The sequence below is a fragment of the Tachypleus tridentatus genome, chromosome 13 (assembly GCF_004210375.1).
Source record: "Tachypleus tridentatus isolate NWPU-2018 chromosome 13, ASM421037v1, whole genome shotgun sequence".
NCBI classification, from domain to species: Eukaryota; Metazoa; Arthropoda; class Merostomata; order Xiphosura; family Limulidae; genus Tachypleus; species Tachypleus tridentatus.
Genome location: NC_134837.1, coordinates 96,507,537 through 96,527,443, shown reverse-complemented (window position 1 = coordinate 96,527,443; position 19,907 = coordinate 96,507,537). Strand labels below are relative to the sequence as shown.

Genomic DNA, 19,907 nt, shown 5'->3' with positions numbered 1-19,907 from the left:
ATTATACAACTTAAAATAAATACACACACATTAAAATTGAAAATTCACATTAAATTACTTAAAAGTAAAAAAATCCCTATGTTTTAAGGTCATGCTTAGCAAATTCAGATAGATTAGCCCAATGTTTTGCGATTCAGTACCATTTAATAACTTAAAATTAATAGGTTTTCTTGAGAAAGCATTCAATTAATTTAAGTACTAATACAAATTAAAAATAGCTTGCTTAGCTATAGGTTAAGAAGTGCTAATCTCAATGAGGAAAGGTCTTTTTCTCCAACAGAGCCAAACTACAATAAATCTGTATAACAAGAGTAGGGCAAGATATTTTGATTTTTATAGAACTAAGTATACAAAATCATACCAATCATGTCCAAAATTCATGGTCACACATCTTTGTTTCAGAATTAGTTGCAAAGCTATATAAATGGCTATCTACATACAACCACACCTCATTTTAACTGACAGACTAAAGAAAAAGCAGCTAGACCAACTCTTGTCTCATTGAATAGTAGGATTAGATCATTATATTTACAATGCATGCAAATGTGAAGATTTTTATGGGAACAAGTTGTACACCATAAATCCTCAAACTCATAGTCTGGGCACACTCCACTGGGCTGCAGCTCATTAAATCTTAAACTCTCAAGGTTTCCCAGAAAATCTAAATATTTACTTATTTTCACATATACACACATTATTTAGTATAGTATACCTGTTCAGGTTCATTATTGTATAGTCGCAGTTAATGCTACTAAAATTCAAAGTTCTTACGAACAAATGTACGAAAGATAAACCACAAATACAAATCAACTAAACATGTGGTTACTTAATTGTAAAAATGTGTTAACTACAAAAAATTAATACCCAATGAGTGTCTATAGAAAAATAAAAACTACCTCACAGACATATTAATTTTTCAAATACAGTAAACATAATAATTTATATTAAGTTTATGGAAGTAAAATATAACATTGCAAAATATACATATATATAAGGCTATTTGCTGGAAATAATGACAATAAATATTTCTTTAAATGTTGAAAGAACAAGTGGACTATAATGAACTATGCTGTCTCAAATCTGAGGGTAAATTTCTGGATGACCATAAGGTCAAAACATTTAAAACAAATATCAAATAGTCAATTAACAACACATTTTTTGTTTTTTTATAAACCAAATATATTCTCTTAAAACTAACTTTCTTTCCTTCCCTTTTAGAACTGCCTGTTTAAGTAGTCAATGTGACTTAAATTACAAATTATTACTGACAGCAATCCCCAGATCATCATGAAGAATATTAAACAATAAGTAATTCCAAATTTAATTTTTCAACTTGGATTATCTACTAGAAAAACTAAAGACCCCAATTTCTAGACTAACATTTTATTGTGCATGTTTTTCTTATAGCAAAGCTACATTGGGCTCTCTGCTGAGCCTACAGAGGGGTATTGAATCCCTGATTTTAGCATCGTAAATCCGTAGATTTACCACTGTACTAGTATGGCAAGAAAGGGGACATTTTTATATCATCCACAAATATACTAATTATAATCTGAATGGTTGTTTCTAAAAGATAATAATTTCTCATACTAATAAATCATGTTTTTTGTTTTTTTCTTTCTGAAATGTCATCAGCAAACATCCAATGTACTTACTTCACCAACATCATAAATCCAGATTTTTCCTGCATCATCACCTACAACCACCTGATGACCAGTAGGTGTCCATACAACCCTATTCAATGCTGGATTTCCATCAACAACCAAACTAGCTGTTGGAAGCTAAAGGAAAAAAATATCAGAATTTTATTGCAATGAGGCCATAACTTAATGCCCCTGCTAAAATCAATGCCTTAATCTGAAGTAGATGGCTAGGAGTCAGAATGCATATTTTATATTTAAAGGACTTTATTATGAATGCATTTCAATAAACTTGATGTCAAAATGTAGTTTACAATTCAAATTTTGGTATAAATTTTAATTTCTTAATTTAAAATATATTTAAATTCTCCATCTTCAGTTGTATGTATCAGGATCCCTCTCTACTCCTTCACAGATTGTCTTTGTACTCTCTTTTATACAAGTTTCAGAATGCCTATTACTCAGAAGCCAAACTGTAGATATTGTAAGGTCAGAAACTAAAATGAGTGTCTCTCAACTTCCTTATTTTCTGAGATATAAATACACTTGTCATACCCACAAGAGAATGATCAAATAAAATGATCAAGCCAGTATGGGGTTGGAGTGGAAAAAAAATAGCAGATAAAAAAAAAGTTTTATCAAAAAAATATTTTGATATTAATATATGATGTTCTAAATGTTATGCAAATAAAATATTAAAACTGCAAGATAGAAAAAAGGATTTTTATTAACTTAAAAATCATATTGCATCCAGCCTAGTCATGGTCTGAGTCAGACTGACTAAAGTCAAGTCAGAGACATATTTTTAGTAGAAGTACTTCATTGAAAACTGATTTTGTGTGTACAGCATATTTGTAATGTACACCACACAAATGATCAAATTTCATGAAAACAATCTACGTAAATACTAACCCTCTACGTTAAGCCAGTCCAACAGACTGACTCCATGCATGTACAGTTAAATGACATTCCTTCCAAATTTTGTGAAAACAGTAATAAGCTGATTACTAAATTTTGTATTATAAAAAAATCAAACAAAGTCTGAACATTAATGAAAACAAAAGACTGAGAATGATTTTCTAAAATAATTGAAATTTATAGAAAAGAAGTGACAAGTAGGATAAGAATTTTATTGGACTTCAACTGCCTGTTGAAAGAAAAGATGAGATTTCACGTTCTATACTGAGGCTTTCTTCATGTCACTGTAAGTACTTATGTAAAAGTATTCTTTATTTTCAAATATTTGACTTACAACACCCTCATCTCTAGTATTGTTGCAATATATAAATGAGGAAGTAACATATTTTATCCATACTGAATAATATTTAAGGGTTTCTCAAGGTAGTTGAATATTTTTCTTATAGTCTGCATTATACCTGCTCATTCTGAATATTCTAAAATGTTCCAGAATATTATAAATAATTCTAGAAAGTTCTAGATTTTTCTTGAATGTTTTAACATATTAATATCATTATGGAATATTATAGCATATTCTAGAATATTTCAAAGTTTTCCACATTATTCAGAATGTTCACAAATATTCCATACATAAATAGTTCATGTTGTCAAATTTTTATTTCTGGAAAGTTCTGCATGACATGACACTAGATTCTTGTTTTTTGTGTGAGTACATGAGCACTTATGCAGATTAATCGATACCATTTCAGCTGAGACTGTATTGGCATGTCATTGTAAACAAATACTGCAACAAGAAGTTACACTGTACTTTGGCTCTATAGTTCAGATGAAACTGAGTCAACAGAAACACATTACCTTCAAAAAGGCATTAAAGAAGAAAGTTTTGTAAAAGCTCAAAGGCTGTGACCAAGAAGGATGCAGCTTTTTGGATCATGGCTTGAATTCCAATTCATTCAGAACACCATGCTATTATCAAATTGGAGACATTTTTTTTTGAAAAACAAGCACAGTTAAAGAAGAATTCAAAGAGAAAAACTAAAACACAACAAGGTAATGAAGCAGAGTTTGTTAATAGTCTGGATGATCTTTTTGAGATTATTCCTAGGGATTCTCTGACTCTGGCCAAGATCTGAGAAAATATGAACTTTCTTCTTGTTCAGAAGGAAAGAAGACATCTTGGGTATGCAGGACTGGAAGGGTAAGGTGTTCTTTTTTTAAAGGAGTAAAGGGTTGAGGAAAGAAGGGAGGAAAGTATGGATGGGAAATGGCATGCAGAACAGAAACAATAGACCCTGAATAAAACTGTCAGTTACTGAGAATTATACCATAGCAGTGGTGATTAAAATGGTGGAAACATGTCTACAGCAATAATAAGGATAGCAAATCGTCATCATTTACATCTCAAAAGAAGCCATGAAGAAATACAGCTCCTGATTTCATTGTTTTGAATTTAATGACACAAAGCAAGGAGGTTAAATAAAAGCAAAAATAAAATACAGTGAAATAAAACATAAGTTGAACATTGCCTGTAAATGAGATTAAACAATAAATAAAAACATTATTATTCAGGACAGCATTATTGCTATCAATGACACCATTTGACATTAAAATTACATCTTGAAAGAAAAACATGTCAAAAATGGTGCTGTCACTGGTACTTTCAGCAACAGCACTAAAGTAACAGGTGAGCAGGTCAATCTTTTGCTAACCAAAATGATGAGTTGTGAAACTGTTCCCATTATGTAGCTTAAACAAGACAATTTCCTCTCTTCAAACAGTACAAGTACTAACTGGCCAAACAACAATAGGCTTTACCTGGAAAAGCTTATGGAGTTATTCATTCCAACTTAACTTCCAACTGGTGTGAAACCACACTTTTACAAGAGATCCATAGTCAACTCATGGGAAAGGCAAAGGAATTTAGTTGGAGTATTGGTAAGCTTGTTCCTACAAATACCAATATGGCCACAAATCCTGAAAAACTGAATAGAAGTAGATGATAAAGAGAAGTGGTGGAAAAAGGATGGGAGATAAAACTTCTCACTAACCTTATGAATCTTATCCCAAACAATTTTGGAACTGGCAGTCCTGGAAATACTTGAAATTAATTCATGATTTATTCTGGTTTTGACATGGATATGAACTTGCTAAAAGGCAATGTGATTGTTAAAAGTGGGATACATGTAGAAGACATTTTAGGTCCATTTCGAAGTTTTTTGTGCTTGTTGACAGTCAGAGGTCCACCATGGATGAAGATATTGTGGAAAACATGTACATGTTTGAGAAATCATACAAACTGCTACCTGGACAAAACAATCTGTTACAACTTCCACACAATCATTAATAGCAGGAAGATTAATGACAGTAGGATCTTGTATCAAGAAAGTGGTGAAAGAAAATCAGTCATCCTACCACATCTTCCACCATGGAACAAAAGCCAGGTGGCATAAATTGTAGCCAATCCCTTTCAGAATGATCACTGACCCATGAATTATTATCCATCCTACACACAAAACAATGAAAAGGGAAAAAGAAGAAAACAGATGCACTTAAGTAAGCAAAAAAAACAAAAAAAACTAGAAGCATGAAAATGTGCATATAAACCAGTATTAAAAGGAAAAGGTTGTGATCTCAGAGCATATGCTCCTATTAATATTGGCACAACCTCAGAATAGATTGCCTCCTTTAAAGTTTCCCAAAATGAAGAAGGGAGATGATAATTGTTCATATTAAGATCATCAAGGGCTGCTTATTCATAACCCTTTCCTAGATATACGTAAAGAGAGCAATGGCCTCTGGTGATACACTGAATGACACAGATATGGTGGGTACATGTTGGTCAGTCAGCAGTGCTGCAACACCCTATGAACGCATTCATCACACAACCTGTCTTTCCTGTAAAAAAAATAACACTAAAAGTTGACAACATCAACATGTCTAAAGTATGTTTCCTGTAAGGATGGACACACAGGGTAGTAGGAATCAACCAAAGCCTTAATGTTATCTTAATTAGAATGGAAACCTTAACAGTTCCACTGTATTGAAATGGTCATTTATATTTAGGAGGAAATAAGAATTGATGAAGAGGAGCTTATGCATTCATTGGATTATGCAGTAAGGGCAGATGTAAATTTGTCACAACTCATGTATCCACACAGGTCAGAAGACCCTTCACATGCTGACACAAAGACTTTGTGGGAGAAATGGAGATATGTCTGCATTCCTACTGGGGCAGTGGAATGGAGTGCAGTAGCAAATGTCTGAGTTGAAAGATAGAACAACAACTTCCATGCCTCAGAATAAGAAATGTTGTTTATCGTCCTCAACTGTTGTACTTGTTTCTTCTCCACCTATTTAAGGTAGAAACAAAAGCAGAAAGAGTGGGAACCATTACAGTTAATATAATATAAATCAATTTTACCACAGCTGTCATGGCCTCTGCCACCACAATGAGCACATGCCAAAATATCACAACAAAATTTCTTTGAGTAGCTAAAAGCAGGCAATGGAAACAATGGAAAGGATCTGAAATATGAGGTCTTACCTTAGAGTTCAAATAACCTGTTTTGGCAGAAGAAGATGGACATGGTGATGAACTTGTAAACAAGAAAAATGTGGGTAGGTCACATCTTTCGTCTTTACAAGTGAAAATACTTTGTGCAGCCAAATTTCCTTGACTGGAGAAACCAGCAAGAATCTCTGACTCATAGATAAGCAAGTTCCTCTCAATGACAACCTCTTTAGGAATTCAAATTAGCATAGGGAGTAAATCTCAACATGAATATCCCTTATGGATTTTGGGTTTAAAAGAATGTCACAGTATTGTGCCACAGGTGTTTCAACCAAGATGTTCCCAGCATATAACTTCTTGACCGATTAGTAGAGCCACAAGTCCTTTTAATCTCTTCTGAATGAACAAAAAAAAGGATTTTCCTTAAATATTTGTTATATACAAAGTAAAGAATAAAAAAACATGGTAAAGATAGTTGAAGATTGTTACTGTGGGAGGAAGTCTTCCACACATGGTTGTTTTTCAATCAGTCCTTTTTTTTTAAATTTATTTTGATTTTTATTATTTCTAAAATCCATTTTGTATGTCTAAGTCAAGGATAATGCACCTGAATTTGTTAGTTTTGTAGTGTTTTTATGTTCATTTAATATTTGTTCTATCATTTTACCAATTTCCCCAACATAAATGTTACTGCTTGAACATGGTACCTTTAGTAATTACAAGTTATAGACACTTTCCTACTATTAAATGAACTTTAAGTGAGGTTAACAATAAAACATGCAAATGTCTACAAAACATCTTTACCAAAGCAAAGTAACCAAGCTACAAGTCTAAATAAAAAGAGCTCATCTACGAAATGCCATGTTTATGCAGCAACATTTACACTGGGGAAACTGGTCAGAGAATAGAATGAGATTAAAAGAAAATGAAACACAAACAAACTAGTATATCAACTGAGCTTGGCTGAACATAACTACAAAACAAAACTTATCATAAGCCAAGACCAATGTTGAACTTTGTTTCAACAAATATTTGTTGTCCTTATCTACTATCTAGCAAAACCACAGCCAATGGAACGGGCTTGGAGAAATCAGCTGGGAATTTGTTGAAATACTGTGATTTTATTTTTAACATGAGGATACAAGGTCTGTCAGACATCAGTTCTGGTTCCAGTTTCAATTGTAAACATGGCTCAGGCTATCCAGCAAAACTGCTTTATTGTCAACATTTGGCAAATAGAATCTTACTGGATTACATATCTTACACATTGGGTTTTCTTCATCAAAGGATATCTTAGGAAGAGACATAATAAATATTTGGTTCAAGCTTTGCACCAAGTATGGCAAAAAGGTTCAAGAAGAAGTGGAAGGGTGTAGTCAGCAAGAGGTGGATAAAGTATGTATTCAATTCTGAATTCATAACCAAGTATACTGTCATTTGCCATTTGAATGTAAAAACACAAACACACACAAAATGACTTCAGGTATGAACATATATCTTGTTTTTGGACTAACATTACTCAATATATCAGCATTGTTTATTGTTATATGTGCAGCCACTATAATGTTTCCTTTCATTCAAAAGTAAATACAAACGTTATGTGAACAGACTTAAATTTGTATGCGACTTACCAGGATCTTCACAAAATGGAAGAAAAATATTTTTTTCCAAAATAGTTATTAGTGAGATAGACACATCAGAGGTTTAATAAGGCTTATTTTATATTTATATTGTCATTGACTTTGTATACCTTTTATAATTATCAGCCAAGTACTAACTTTATTATATGCACTTTATCTGATTTTCAAGTTACTTGTAAACTTTAAATTTGATTATTTGTTACCTGTGTAATGATTTTTTCAAATCATGTATTCTTAAGCATACATGATTAAAAATATGTTCTTATGTAAAAAAAGTAAAAAAAGCTGTTTACATCACACTACATCAATATTGATTCAAAAGAGGCAATGGTTTGCACATGACTTACCTTTGGAAACCCACTCTAAACAAACTCTACAGATAACATGACAATGCCAAAGTCCTACTAACATCTGCCAATCTTCACAGCTTAAGTTTTATCACGTGGTGATGCTTACCTTTATAAAACACACCACACAAACCTACAGTGACCCAAAGAAGACCTCAGTACAGAACATAAAATGCTGTCTCCTTTTCTTTTGAAAAGCAGCTGCAGCCCATTAAAGTTCTCAATTTATTATGTCTGCTCTACCTGAAGTTCCAGTTTAACAAAGACAAATAACAACCCTAAATATTTTATATTATTAAAATTCAAAACTTATCACTGTATTTCACACATAATAACAGAAACCCACTCACCTCTGTATCATTAGTTAAGTTCCATACGTCTAATCTACCCATGCCATCAACACAAGCAAACAAAGCTGGATGAATAGGTGACCAACTTACATCATACACATAATCCCCATTGTCTTCAAATGAATAGAGAGGTTTAGTATCCTGTTGAGAATATTTTATAAAAAATATGTTCAATGAAAAATATAACATATTCCCATAATTCAAGGCAGACAAAAAATCCCACAAGATTCCTTTATTAGCCAATCTTACACTGAAATTTCAACCTAAATGTTTTCCCAGTATTCCATCTAGCAACATTTAAATGTTTTAATTTGCACAATTAAAGAATACTTTTATTTACTTATTTTAAATACTGTATAAATGCTTATTTTTCAAATGTACATAATTCATAATACTATGTGAAATATCTCATAATTTATTAGCAGAAAATCATTTTGTTTTTTTGAAAGTTGATTTATTGAAAGAAGTTTTCAAGAAACTTAATGATTATCAATCTTTCCATTCTTGAAATAGTTTAATTTTACTATAGGAATAAACATTTAAACATAATTTCATTACTTTTACTAACATTAGTTTCTTCCATGTATAATTACTAACCTGAAACTTATCAAAACTATTTCTTTACCAAAATAATATACATGCTATTACTAATATAACTGTATATACAAATATATCATGTACATAAATGCTGGTATAATGATTTTATATATTTTACTTTTTTCTACATAAATTTTCATAAAGGTGATTCCAAATTTAGCATACAAGAATGTATATGAAGATAAAATGTTCCATTAATAAAGCATACAAATGTAAAAAAAAATAATATAGAAAACCATATTACCACCATGTTTGATAAAATGGAAAATAAAAAGAATAACTGATTTATGAGCCAAGAAATTTTATTTAAATTAGAAAGCCAAGATCAAGACATTGCAGAAGAAATAAATAACATACAATTTTTTATCTCTTATTAAAATGAAAACAAAAATAATTGTAAAATGCTTCATTGAATTAGCTTGGCAATCTTAAGTACCACACACATCATTAAAACACACTTCTGACTTCCTCTTCTGTAAAGTATACCATGGAATAGACTAAAGGAATTCAAACTTGCAAATATCCATAACTATTCAACAGACCAAACACTATGTTTGAAAAAATAATACAATTTAGATGCAATGCTTATTATTTGTCAGTATAAATTAGTGGTGAAATCTGTTTGGATTCTACTAAAAGAATAAGCACAATTATGTGTAAGAGAAAATATACATTATAAAAAGAAGCTTCCCAGTGGCACAGAGGTATGTCTGCAGATTTATACTGCAAGAAACTAGGTTTTGGTACTCGTGATGGGCAGAACACAGCCCTTTGGGTAACTTTGACCATAATAATAAATATTATAAAGAATTCAATTCAATGAAATTGCATATTAGCAAACTAGTAAATCACTTTCAACAGAAAATACTGAAAGTTGAGTCTGATTTGTCTTTTATTTTATAAAAAGCAAATAGACATAAAAATGATTACTGATCTAAATTAATTTATATTAATCTTGGATTTTCTAAACAAAAAACAAAAAAACATACCTTTAAGCTCCATAGTTTCACTGTCCAATCTATGGAAGAAGTCAAAAAGAGATGAGAAAAATCAATGTTGCCTTGGGCTCGATGTGCATCTACACCTGTCACTGGGCCTTGATGTGCTTCAAACATGTCCATTACCCCTGCTTTACTCCCATGACGACAGGCTGTAATCATTGAAATGTGACATCAAGGTTATTCTACAATCCCATTATCCTTAAAATAAACATTTTGTACATTCATGGATGAAAATTCTCTGTCTGTAAACAGATATCCATCAAAATGACCTTTTCCAGGCACAAAATAGACATATTATGCATTCTTATTGCCAAAATTTTAATAATCTTTATTAGTATAAATGTTCAAGTAGAAGACAAATGTACCCTGGGTAGTCCATATGCCCAACTGAAAAAGTACCTCGAAAGAATGATAAACATGGAACACCAATGGAAAGATAAGGTGTCAAATCTGGTGAGAAGACACTCAAAACAAAGGATGACAAAAATACAATGCAGAGAAAAAATCAACTGGCAAAGGAAGAAGGAAAAGAACATGATTAAAGGACAACTGCCAAAGAAGAAAAAGGCAAGAATGAACACCAGGGAAGGAAGTTATGCAGGCAATATAACAGGGAAGAAGAGGCACAGAACACAGAAATCAATCCAGGTTAGAACAAGGATAAAAAGTGTGAAACAGAAGGAAGGGAAAGCACTAAATGAAGTTATCTTCATGAGTTGCCAAAGTGTTAGGGAGGAATAATAAACAGACTACTGACATTTACAGATGAATAGAAAAAGGAAGAGAAAAACAAGGAGGACTGGAAGAGTGGTCAAAATGTAGGTAACATGATGCAGTGCAAGAAAACATTAATGCCCCCATTTGTAAGAGCAGCCTGCTGTGGATGACATATCCAGAAGAAACACATCCACAAATTAAGTGCAGGAAAGGTATATACTTCTGGGATTGGGAAAAACAAAAGGTGTGAAACAGTACTGCCTGAAAACTGTCATCCAAGGAGACGCAAGATCCCCAATCCAAAAGTCAAGAGGAAATCACCATGATTAACAAAAGTAGGTTGATCAGGGGAAACCCCTGGACCCAGAAATTAATGATGGAAAAATTTAATTTATGTTGAAAAACATCCATGTAGGAAGGGCAAACTGAACAAGCCAAAACAAAAAATAGGCTAAACATCAGGATAAGCTGGATCAACATGCAATGATGAGAGTATAACCAGGCAGAGGACAGGAAGGTCTGTTAAAACACTGGTAAGTGAGAGTATGAAGCAAGGAACAGAAGACAGAGGAACAAATAGTGGAGGAAGTTTGAGCTGGAGAGGCCATGGAAGCTACAGCTGAGATAGCCAAGAAAGGGCTCTCAAAAGGAATGGGCACAGAGTTTCAAAGATGAATGAAATTTCATGGATATTAAGGAGAACAGGATGATAGCCAGACCAAGAAAGCAAATAACCAGAGACCAAAACCAAGGTAATATCCAAATATGAGATACAGCAAAAGACTCAATGTAAGAAGTACCACACCAAAGTCAAAGCCACTGAAATATAAAAGGATCGAGAGACTACTCTGTCAGACAAATGATGAATGAACAGGAATCAATCTATGAATAATCTTATAATGAATAACAGAAAAATCCATTGATGGGTCTCCCCAACATGCAGCCTGTGAAAATACAGCTAGAGGTATAGCACATAAAATTAAAACGTGATTGTCAGAATTTCTTGTTGAAATATGTAAATCAAACAAAAGTATTTGATGCAAGATATTAGAATGTGAAGAAAAAAAATCAGGATTGGGAAATTAAATAAGATTTGCTTAATGCAGAAACAACAAGAAGAATAGAAAATCCCTCTCTAGATATTAAACTATTAAAATAATGATTCACACAAAAAGCACCAAATGGAAAAATGTTTAAACACAAGTATTGCCAAATGAGAAGTGACAGTTTGATAAAATTGAACAGAAGAAATCATAGGCATCATGAGAATATGTCATACTCTTATTGGTCAAATGTTTATGTATGATGATTTGCATAAGAAATACACTAGAATCAGTCAATTCCAGCTGAGAAGAGATTTTGTGGAATGGGTAAAAACATTTTTTTGCAAATAAAGAGTAGCACTGAACAAGAACAGCTATTTATGTGAACAGATGTAATGTACCATATCGGAAGTCAATGTAAATTACTCATAACAAAACAGTCACTGCTCAGACAAACCCTAATTTTTTTAGTTTTCAATTATATTTGGCTAAAAAACTATAACAAAGAATATCACGCCCCTCTTGTCACACCAACCTGTAACATCCTCTATTTCAGGATTTGTTAATAGTTCTCTCTTATATTTAATTCTACATTATCTATAACCAACAGAAAGCCAAGGTTTTCATCTGTCAAATGATGTATTATATAGCACCGTTTTCTGAACAGAGAATTGTCAATTTCACTCTTAGTACAAGCACTGTTCCCAAGGAAAGATAATGACTAGCTTGGATTTATCTATAATGGCTCTTATTGCATGGAGCCAGAAAATTTATGATTGTAAGAGAAAATTGTCTGGATTTTTGCATGTTACTATTCTATGTTTTTGGTTCATTATTTAATTAAATAAAAACTATTTCATGAGCTACTAGTATTCATATAAAATACACAGGGTTAAGTGTCATCAAAAGTCAGCACTGACAGAAAATAAAGACAACACAAGTACTTTATTTCTTGTTCTTCATGTTTATTCTTTACTTAATATTATAAAAGTAACTAAAATGTCAAAAAAGGGATTTCTTTAGGTTAGTTAAAGTTAGTTTGAATAACATAAATAATAATATAATAAAAATGTTTCACTACGTGCACAAGTGAGCAGCTCATGGGTAACATAATTTGATAGCATAACACAATTTCCATGTTCCCAAAGTGATATACAACTTATAAATGGCATAAACAGAAGTTAAACATGGTTCAAAGGGCAGTAAAACCATAAAATTTATTTATAAATAAATGTATGTTGTCACAGTTTAAAACTACTTAGGGTAAATGAATATTGATTCATATAACAATCTGTAATCATTCTAGAAAGAAAGAAAAGGATAATTTAAATTTATTTTGATTCTTCTCTTGATGGTCAATAGGTCAGTCAAGTTGACCAACCTTGTCTGGAGTTAGGGTAGATAAAATATAAAGTTCTACTGAAAAGAAACATTCAAAATGTATTTGAGAGGGTTTAACATAATGTTTAGGGACAACAAGGGACCTGCTGGTCCATTTTGGCTGTCCCATCCTCTAAGCCAAATTAAAACTACTAAAAAAATAATATACTAAAGCCAGCCCTTATCACTCATATCTAACAAGCTTTGTTTTAAACTCACATTTACTATCTCCATAATATAAGAAAGCAACCCATTCCATTGGCAAACCACCATATTTGAAAAATAAAACTGAAGATGGCTTCTACCATGCCTAAATCTACATTTGTGTCTCATAGTTCAATAATTCTCACTGTTAAGTGTGAACAATGTTGATGCATTAGCATTATCAATTCATTTTACAATCTTAAACACTACAGATATTTATTTTATTTCTTATACTTCTAGCATTACAACAGCAACAACTAACCCTATTTCTATAACTATTTTTAAACTGATTTGCTATGTTAACTTTCCTCTAAAGATCAGTTTTGTTTCATTTAATCCACTATCTTGTCCTAGTTTAAAACTTCTCTCACAGCTGAGTTAACAGCTCTTTACAACATAGGCAAATCTTTTTTTCTTAGTTTCATAATGAAGTATAAAACTTCCATTCCAATAAGTTCCCTTCTCACACTGAACTGATCCCACAAGTCCACCAAGATAACCTGCTCATCCTTACATGTTTATTTCAACCTAGCATTTAGACCTAGTAACCTACTCAAAATATCATCTTCACAATTAATCCTTGGCAGTATCCCCAATATAATTAATTTATGGCCCTTATCATTAAGTACCTTTATCAACCTCTTGTAATTATTAATTAGCTCCTCTGACTTACTCTTCCCTGTATCGTTAGCCCTTATGTGCACAACAAAAAATACATTGTTGCCAGTCCCCTTCATTAGATTTCTTGCTCTGTCAGTTACACCTTTCACTTGTGCCCCAAGATAGCATAATCTAACATTTTTTTCTCTATTTAATCTACAGACTATTCTAAGCACTTGGCATGTCAAAGAACCTCATATAACTACAATCAAGAATATCACACAAATTAATTCTGAGATTTTTAATATGAAGGAAAGTATATTTAATCTTTACATGTAAAATTACTTTGTGCACAGACTATTCAAAACAAATTGATATATTCACAAACAATTCTCTTTTTCATTAATTTAAAACATTTCACAAAAAGATTTTGTTTTGTATGTGAAAGATGTACTGTTTATTGAAAGACTGCCAAATTTTGTGAAAATTTAGATAATATCAAACACAGGATGATTTCTAGAGGCTTTTTTCAGGAAAAAAAATGGGTACCTTATATGCTATAAAATACAGTAAATGTCTTGTTCAAGAAACTGAAACTTTAAAGATAAAAAAATAACTAACCTGTATACACAGAACCTTCTTCACTTCCAACAACAAAGTTATTAAATTCCCCATGTGGAAAAGAAAGTGAAGTCACTGCTACTGCACGTGATTGTTTCTGGTGAGTTAATTCCATAGTATCCTGTATAAATAGTATTTAAAGTGTCACTGCAATTGTTCATTGTTGTAAGTAAATTAAATGTTAAAATATTTTTGCACTAACCAAGAAAGAAGTTCATAAAATAAGATATTGTTAGCACCAAATTTTATAATATTTTAAACATTTTTTATTGGTTGTTTAGTGTTTATTGGCAAAAACGCAACTGGGCTATCTGTGCCAAACAGCCAGGAAAAAGTAAAATCAGTAAAATATATAAAAAGGAATCATGCTAAAACAGAACATAACCCAATTTTCAGATTAAAATCTTAAATAGTTAAAAATATCAATGGCACTTAAAAATTTAAAATCACAACTGATGTGGACATTATCACCTTCACCAATGATATCGATCTATGTCAAGGATGAACCCACTGTAAAAATAAGTTTAAAAAGGTGCCATCACTCTCAATCGTAATGATGGCATGTGATAGTAAGATGTGCGTTATTGTGACTTGAGTGCCACACAGACCACACACTGGTGCATCAATACCGGATAAAAGAAAGTGTTGAGTTAAAAAACTGTGACCAATGTGTAGCCTAGGCACAGCAACTTCCTCCTTCTGATCCTTACAGAAGCAAGACGACCAAAGAGCAATAGAAGCGATTCCAGGGTTAACAGAAAGCTAAGCAAACTAGTATAAATAGTACAGTTCATGTACTGCATAGCTTCTATGTGATCCAGGGCAAGAGAAATGGCATACAGTTCGGCAGTGAACACAGAAACTGCAGAGGGGATTCTGTGTGCAACAACCAAATCACAGTAAACCATGACAGAGCCCACAGAGTCACCTAATTTTGAACCATCTGTATAAATGGAAAGGAAAGGATGGTTCAAAAAGATGTTCCTCAAATGGAAAGCGATACTTCCAATAAGGACTATTTGCCTTCTTCATGTGACTTAAAGAAAGGTCACATTTGGGGATAGTGATTAGTCATGGTGGGATGGGCTTATCTGTGGATACCTCTATGTCATTCAAAGATAGATCCAATTCATCCAACTGCATCTGGATACAAAGACTAAAAGGCACAATAGCAGATCATCTATTACAACAAAAATGTGGCCCACTGAGGAAAGAAAACAGAACCCCAGGTGGGATGCTTTGGTAAGGAATGAAATTTTGAAGCATACAGTAAAGACAGTTACAAACAGTAGATATGCAAAGGAAGTTCATAAGACTGTGCATAAGCTCTGAACTGGGGAAGTGCAGAAAGCCCGGTGCAGAGCCAAAGTCCCTGATGACAAATGGTGGTAAGATCAAGTTCTGAGAGAGCAGTGAAAGAAGGCCATTTAGCCTGGTCCAACTTCCATAGAGGCATGCGACCACAGCCAGTCTCTCTTAAAATGACAGGAAAATTATCCATGCCTCGTAGATTACTGTCAACAAGAAAAGTAAGTGAAAAGTGAATGGTAACAAATAGAAAGATCTATAGCAGTAAAAGACTGACCAAGTGCATGAAAATATATACAAGAACCAGTATTGAAGAGAGATATATGGTTTATAGCATAACCCCTTCCATTAAAGCCAGCACCACCAAATAGGGGTTTATGTCCATTAAAATCCCCCAGTAATAAAAAGGGCATCAAGGTCTGGCTTACTATAGTGATGGTATAACCCAAGGATACAAGGATGGCTACAACCTCCAAGTGCATGTCAAGTAACAAAGACAGAGTGGGCACATGCTGATCAACCAGCAATACCAACCCACCATGCATTCGTCCATCAGACAACCTGTCATTTATGTACAAGGAAAATTGCAGAAGGATGACTATATCAGGAGGTTTCAGAAATATTTCCTGTAAGGAGAGACACACAGGATGGTTAGAATCAATCAAATTCTAAATTTATATGGAGGAGGATGTGGCAAGGAGAATTTCTGTCTGCAATCATGTTTTTTTTCTTTAATGGATGAAGATCTATCAACCTCCATGGATCCTGCTCTGGGTCAAGTAGGCAGGTCTCTGTCTGTGGACAAAGATTCCAATGACTGAGGGACTAAACAAATGATTGATTTACTACTTGGGGCTGCAGAAGAGAATGGACCTGAGGAAGCACCTGAACCTGAAGGAAGTAGAACTGTACAGTCACTGGAAGGAGTGGCAGGGACAGAGATGGAAGGAGACACAGATGCATCAATGATTTTAATTATGGAGAGCACAAGATTCTTAAGATGTTTTGCAAACAACTCTGTTGGAGGCATGGAAAGTCTGCACTCCCACTGTGGTAGTGGAATGGAGTGCAGCAGCATATGTCTGACATGAAGGCTTGGAAGTTGATATTATTAACAGTCTTCAAACATTGCACCTCTTTCTCTTCTACCCATTGAGGGCAAGAAATAAAGTAAGAGAGGTGTAGACCACTGCAGTTAATACAGCTTCCAGGTTGCACTCTCAAGCGTTGTGGTCTTTACCCACCACAACAACCACATATCAAAGAACCAGGACACGATATTCTTGAGTGACCAAACCACTGAAAATGGATACATCTCAGAGGGTTAGCAATGTAAGGCCATACCTTGCAGTTCACATAACCTGCTTTAACTATGGCAGGAAGATGTGGTGATGTAAACATTAATATAAGAACATTGGTAGGGTCCATAATTTCGTATTTACAAGAAGATTTGGCACACTGCAGTAACACCTTGGCTGGAGAAACCAGTGAGGATCTCCAACTCAGGAATGTTCTTTAAATCCCTCTCAACTATAACTCCTCTGGAAGAATTCAAAGTTGCATAGGTACTAACATCAATGGGTATATCCCCAATGGCCTTTGATTTCAAGAGCAGTTTGATATGTTGTGGTGAAGATGTTTCCACCAAAATGTCTCCAGAGCACAAATTCTTTACTGACTTTGAGGAGCTAGCCCTTTTGAATAAAAAATGGAGACATCTGTTCTAAAAATCTTTCAGATAAGGCAAGGATAATCAGAAATCAAGATACAGAATTTGGCTGTGACATTAACTGTACAACAGAGTTGTCCATAAGTGGTCATTTTCCAATTTTTTCATTTTTATTTATTTTGTTAGAAAGAGGTATCCATAACAAAGAAGCTACATTTCAGTGTCAAGTGATCCCACCTATCATGGAGCCCTAAAAAGGGGATGGACTACAGTGCCAAACAAGGACATTGCAGCAATGCCAGGGTTTCATGAGCACTATACCCAAACACCAGTATCAGATACAATGTCCACAACATCCACTGAGAACATCCAACACTAATACTTGGTTGACCCTAGCCCAAGTGGACCAGCCAATTTACCCTGGGAGGGCCACCCCAAGGCTGCCCATCTACAAGAGTTCAATGCCAACCAAAGTTGTGCATTAGGGTTGGACCCCTCAAATACCAGGATCTTCTCCTCCCCTTCATGGGTTGATTGGCTTGAGGTGTGGTTTCAGAAATATGCTGCTGTCCTAAATATTCTACCATGCAAGTTGTACCATTTCTATGAAGAATATTTCTTTGACTTTCTGTGCCTTATGGCTCTACATCATGACTTTTTCAGAAAAGGATTTTAATAACCTTCTACTTCTGAGCCAACTTTTGTGTCACTGTAATATTGCTCAGTTGAATGGTCAAAAATTCATCATAATCTAAATTTTAGGTGCTAACATGTGAGTTGTGGTATAACACAGCTTATGTTACTCATGATATGATATGCTACTATAAATCATGCTAAAACAGTCTGACTATGACTATATGATAGGATCTAAAAAAAACTTAAGAAAAAAACTAAAGCAGAGTTTAATTTCGTAAGGCTTTTCAGATGGTTGACAGAAGGTATTAGGAAATACTTGTTTAAAAATGCTCAGTAGTTTAGTAGTAACCTTGAGAATTATAACCACAAAGTTTAATAAGTTGCAATTTGCCAGTGTCTATCTAAGAACTTCAAAAACAAGTAAGCTCTCTTTTAAATAGCCAAAACACACATATTAACTTTAATGTGAAGGTATGAAATATCAAAATTCAGCTTATGGAGTTAAAACTTCTCATCCTTGACATAAAAATTGAAAATAAGTCAATTTTATTGTGAAAACCACAAAATTTACTTCCATCAGAAAAGTTAATACTTGACAGGCTTAGACTAAAGTACCTAAAAACATAAAGGTTATATGAAAAGTTGAGAGAATAACCAACCTTTCATCTAAAGATTTAAATAATATCAACTTAAACCAATCTTTGTAGCTTCAAACATTCAAAGTTTAAACTAACCTGAGGAGCTGACAGCATGTCAAGGCTCCAAGTGCAAAACTTGCCATCAGTGGAAATGCTGATTAAATTATGAGCATTTTGGGTTCCAACTACTTGCACACAATACACAGGATGCTATAGGTGGGAAAAAAACACTACAATTAAGTTTTAGGTTTATTTCCTCTATGATTCAACTACAAAAACACATATTTGTTTCAAATATATGTAAAGTAAAATTGTTTAAAAGGAAAGAAAAAGTAGTAGAAATGTCTGTTACATACAAAATCAGTTTGAGATTACTTAATATTATAATATACTAACTGGGTGAAAACACAGCTATTTTCTGTCAGTTTAAATCCATCATGCTCACACTACCTAAAGGAAACAAATATTATTGGCTTCCCTTGCTTGCACTGGAAGTTTGAATCTGATGGTAACTTATGGTGGATCATGGGATGAGCTTAAAGCCTTTAAAGCAGGAGTTTGTTTTGAAACAAAAAAATGAGTAAAGAGTACAGAGGTAAGCTTTATAAACAAGACAAGATACCAAGTGTAACATATGCAAAATAATGTTGGAATGAAAAACAAAGATGGTTGAGATAATTACTGATTTTATGATATGTACAGAATAATTTAAAAGAATCTGTAGATTAACCCTTCTTACATGGGCTCAGTATAATACACAGGATTTCACATGCACATTTGCACATGTTAAGTATTCATACTATAACTTTTAATTTAGTAAGTGTATCTTCAAAAATTTGGTGAACCTTTAATAAACCTTACAAGCCTTTTGCACACAAAAAATAACTTTTTAATGTATTTTTACAAAAGATTTGTTTGTGAATATATCAAATCTGTTTTGTTACTAGTCTAAAAAGAAGTCATTTACCTATTATAATTAAAAATACTATTCTTCATCCCAAAAATCTGTTTTCTTTTGTATAATCTTTAAAATCTCTTAAATGCATTTCAAACATTTGTTTTCAGTAAAATGATATCTTAGTTTTTG

The 19,907-nt window shown here is 33.1% G+C and overlaps 1 protein-coding gene across 6 annotated transcripts in view; it reads right to left on the bottom strand.

Annotated features, from left to right (window-relative positions):
• The window catches only part of LOC143240047 (cytoplasmic dynein 1 intermediate chain 1-like), an 84,423-nt gene that overhangs the window by 1,752 nt on the left and 62,764 nt on the right, over nt 1-19,907 (bottom strand). For all 6 annotated transcript variants that reach the window (XM_076481867.1, XM_076481869.1, XM_076481868.1 and 3 more), the window contains 5 exons: nt 18,917-19,030; nt 14,570-14,690; nt 9,993-10,153; nt 8,407-8,547; nt 1,656-1,781 (listed from right to left, as the gene is read on the bottom strand). In XM_076481867.1, coding sequence (XP_076337982.1) covers nt 1,656-1,781; nt 8,407-8,547; nt 9,993-10,153; nt 14,570-14,690; nt 18,917-19,030 — 663 coding nt within the window. The remainder of the gene's footprint in view (nt 1-1,655; nt 1,782-8,406; nt 8,548-9,992; nt 10,154-14,569; nt 14,691-18,916; nt 19,031-19,907) is intronic.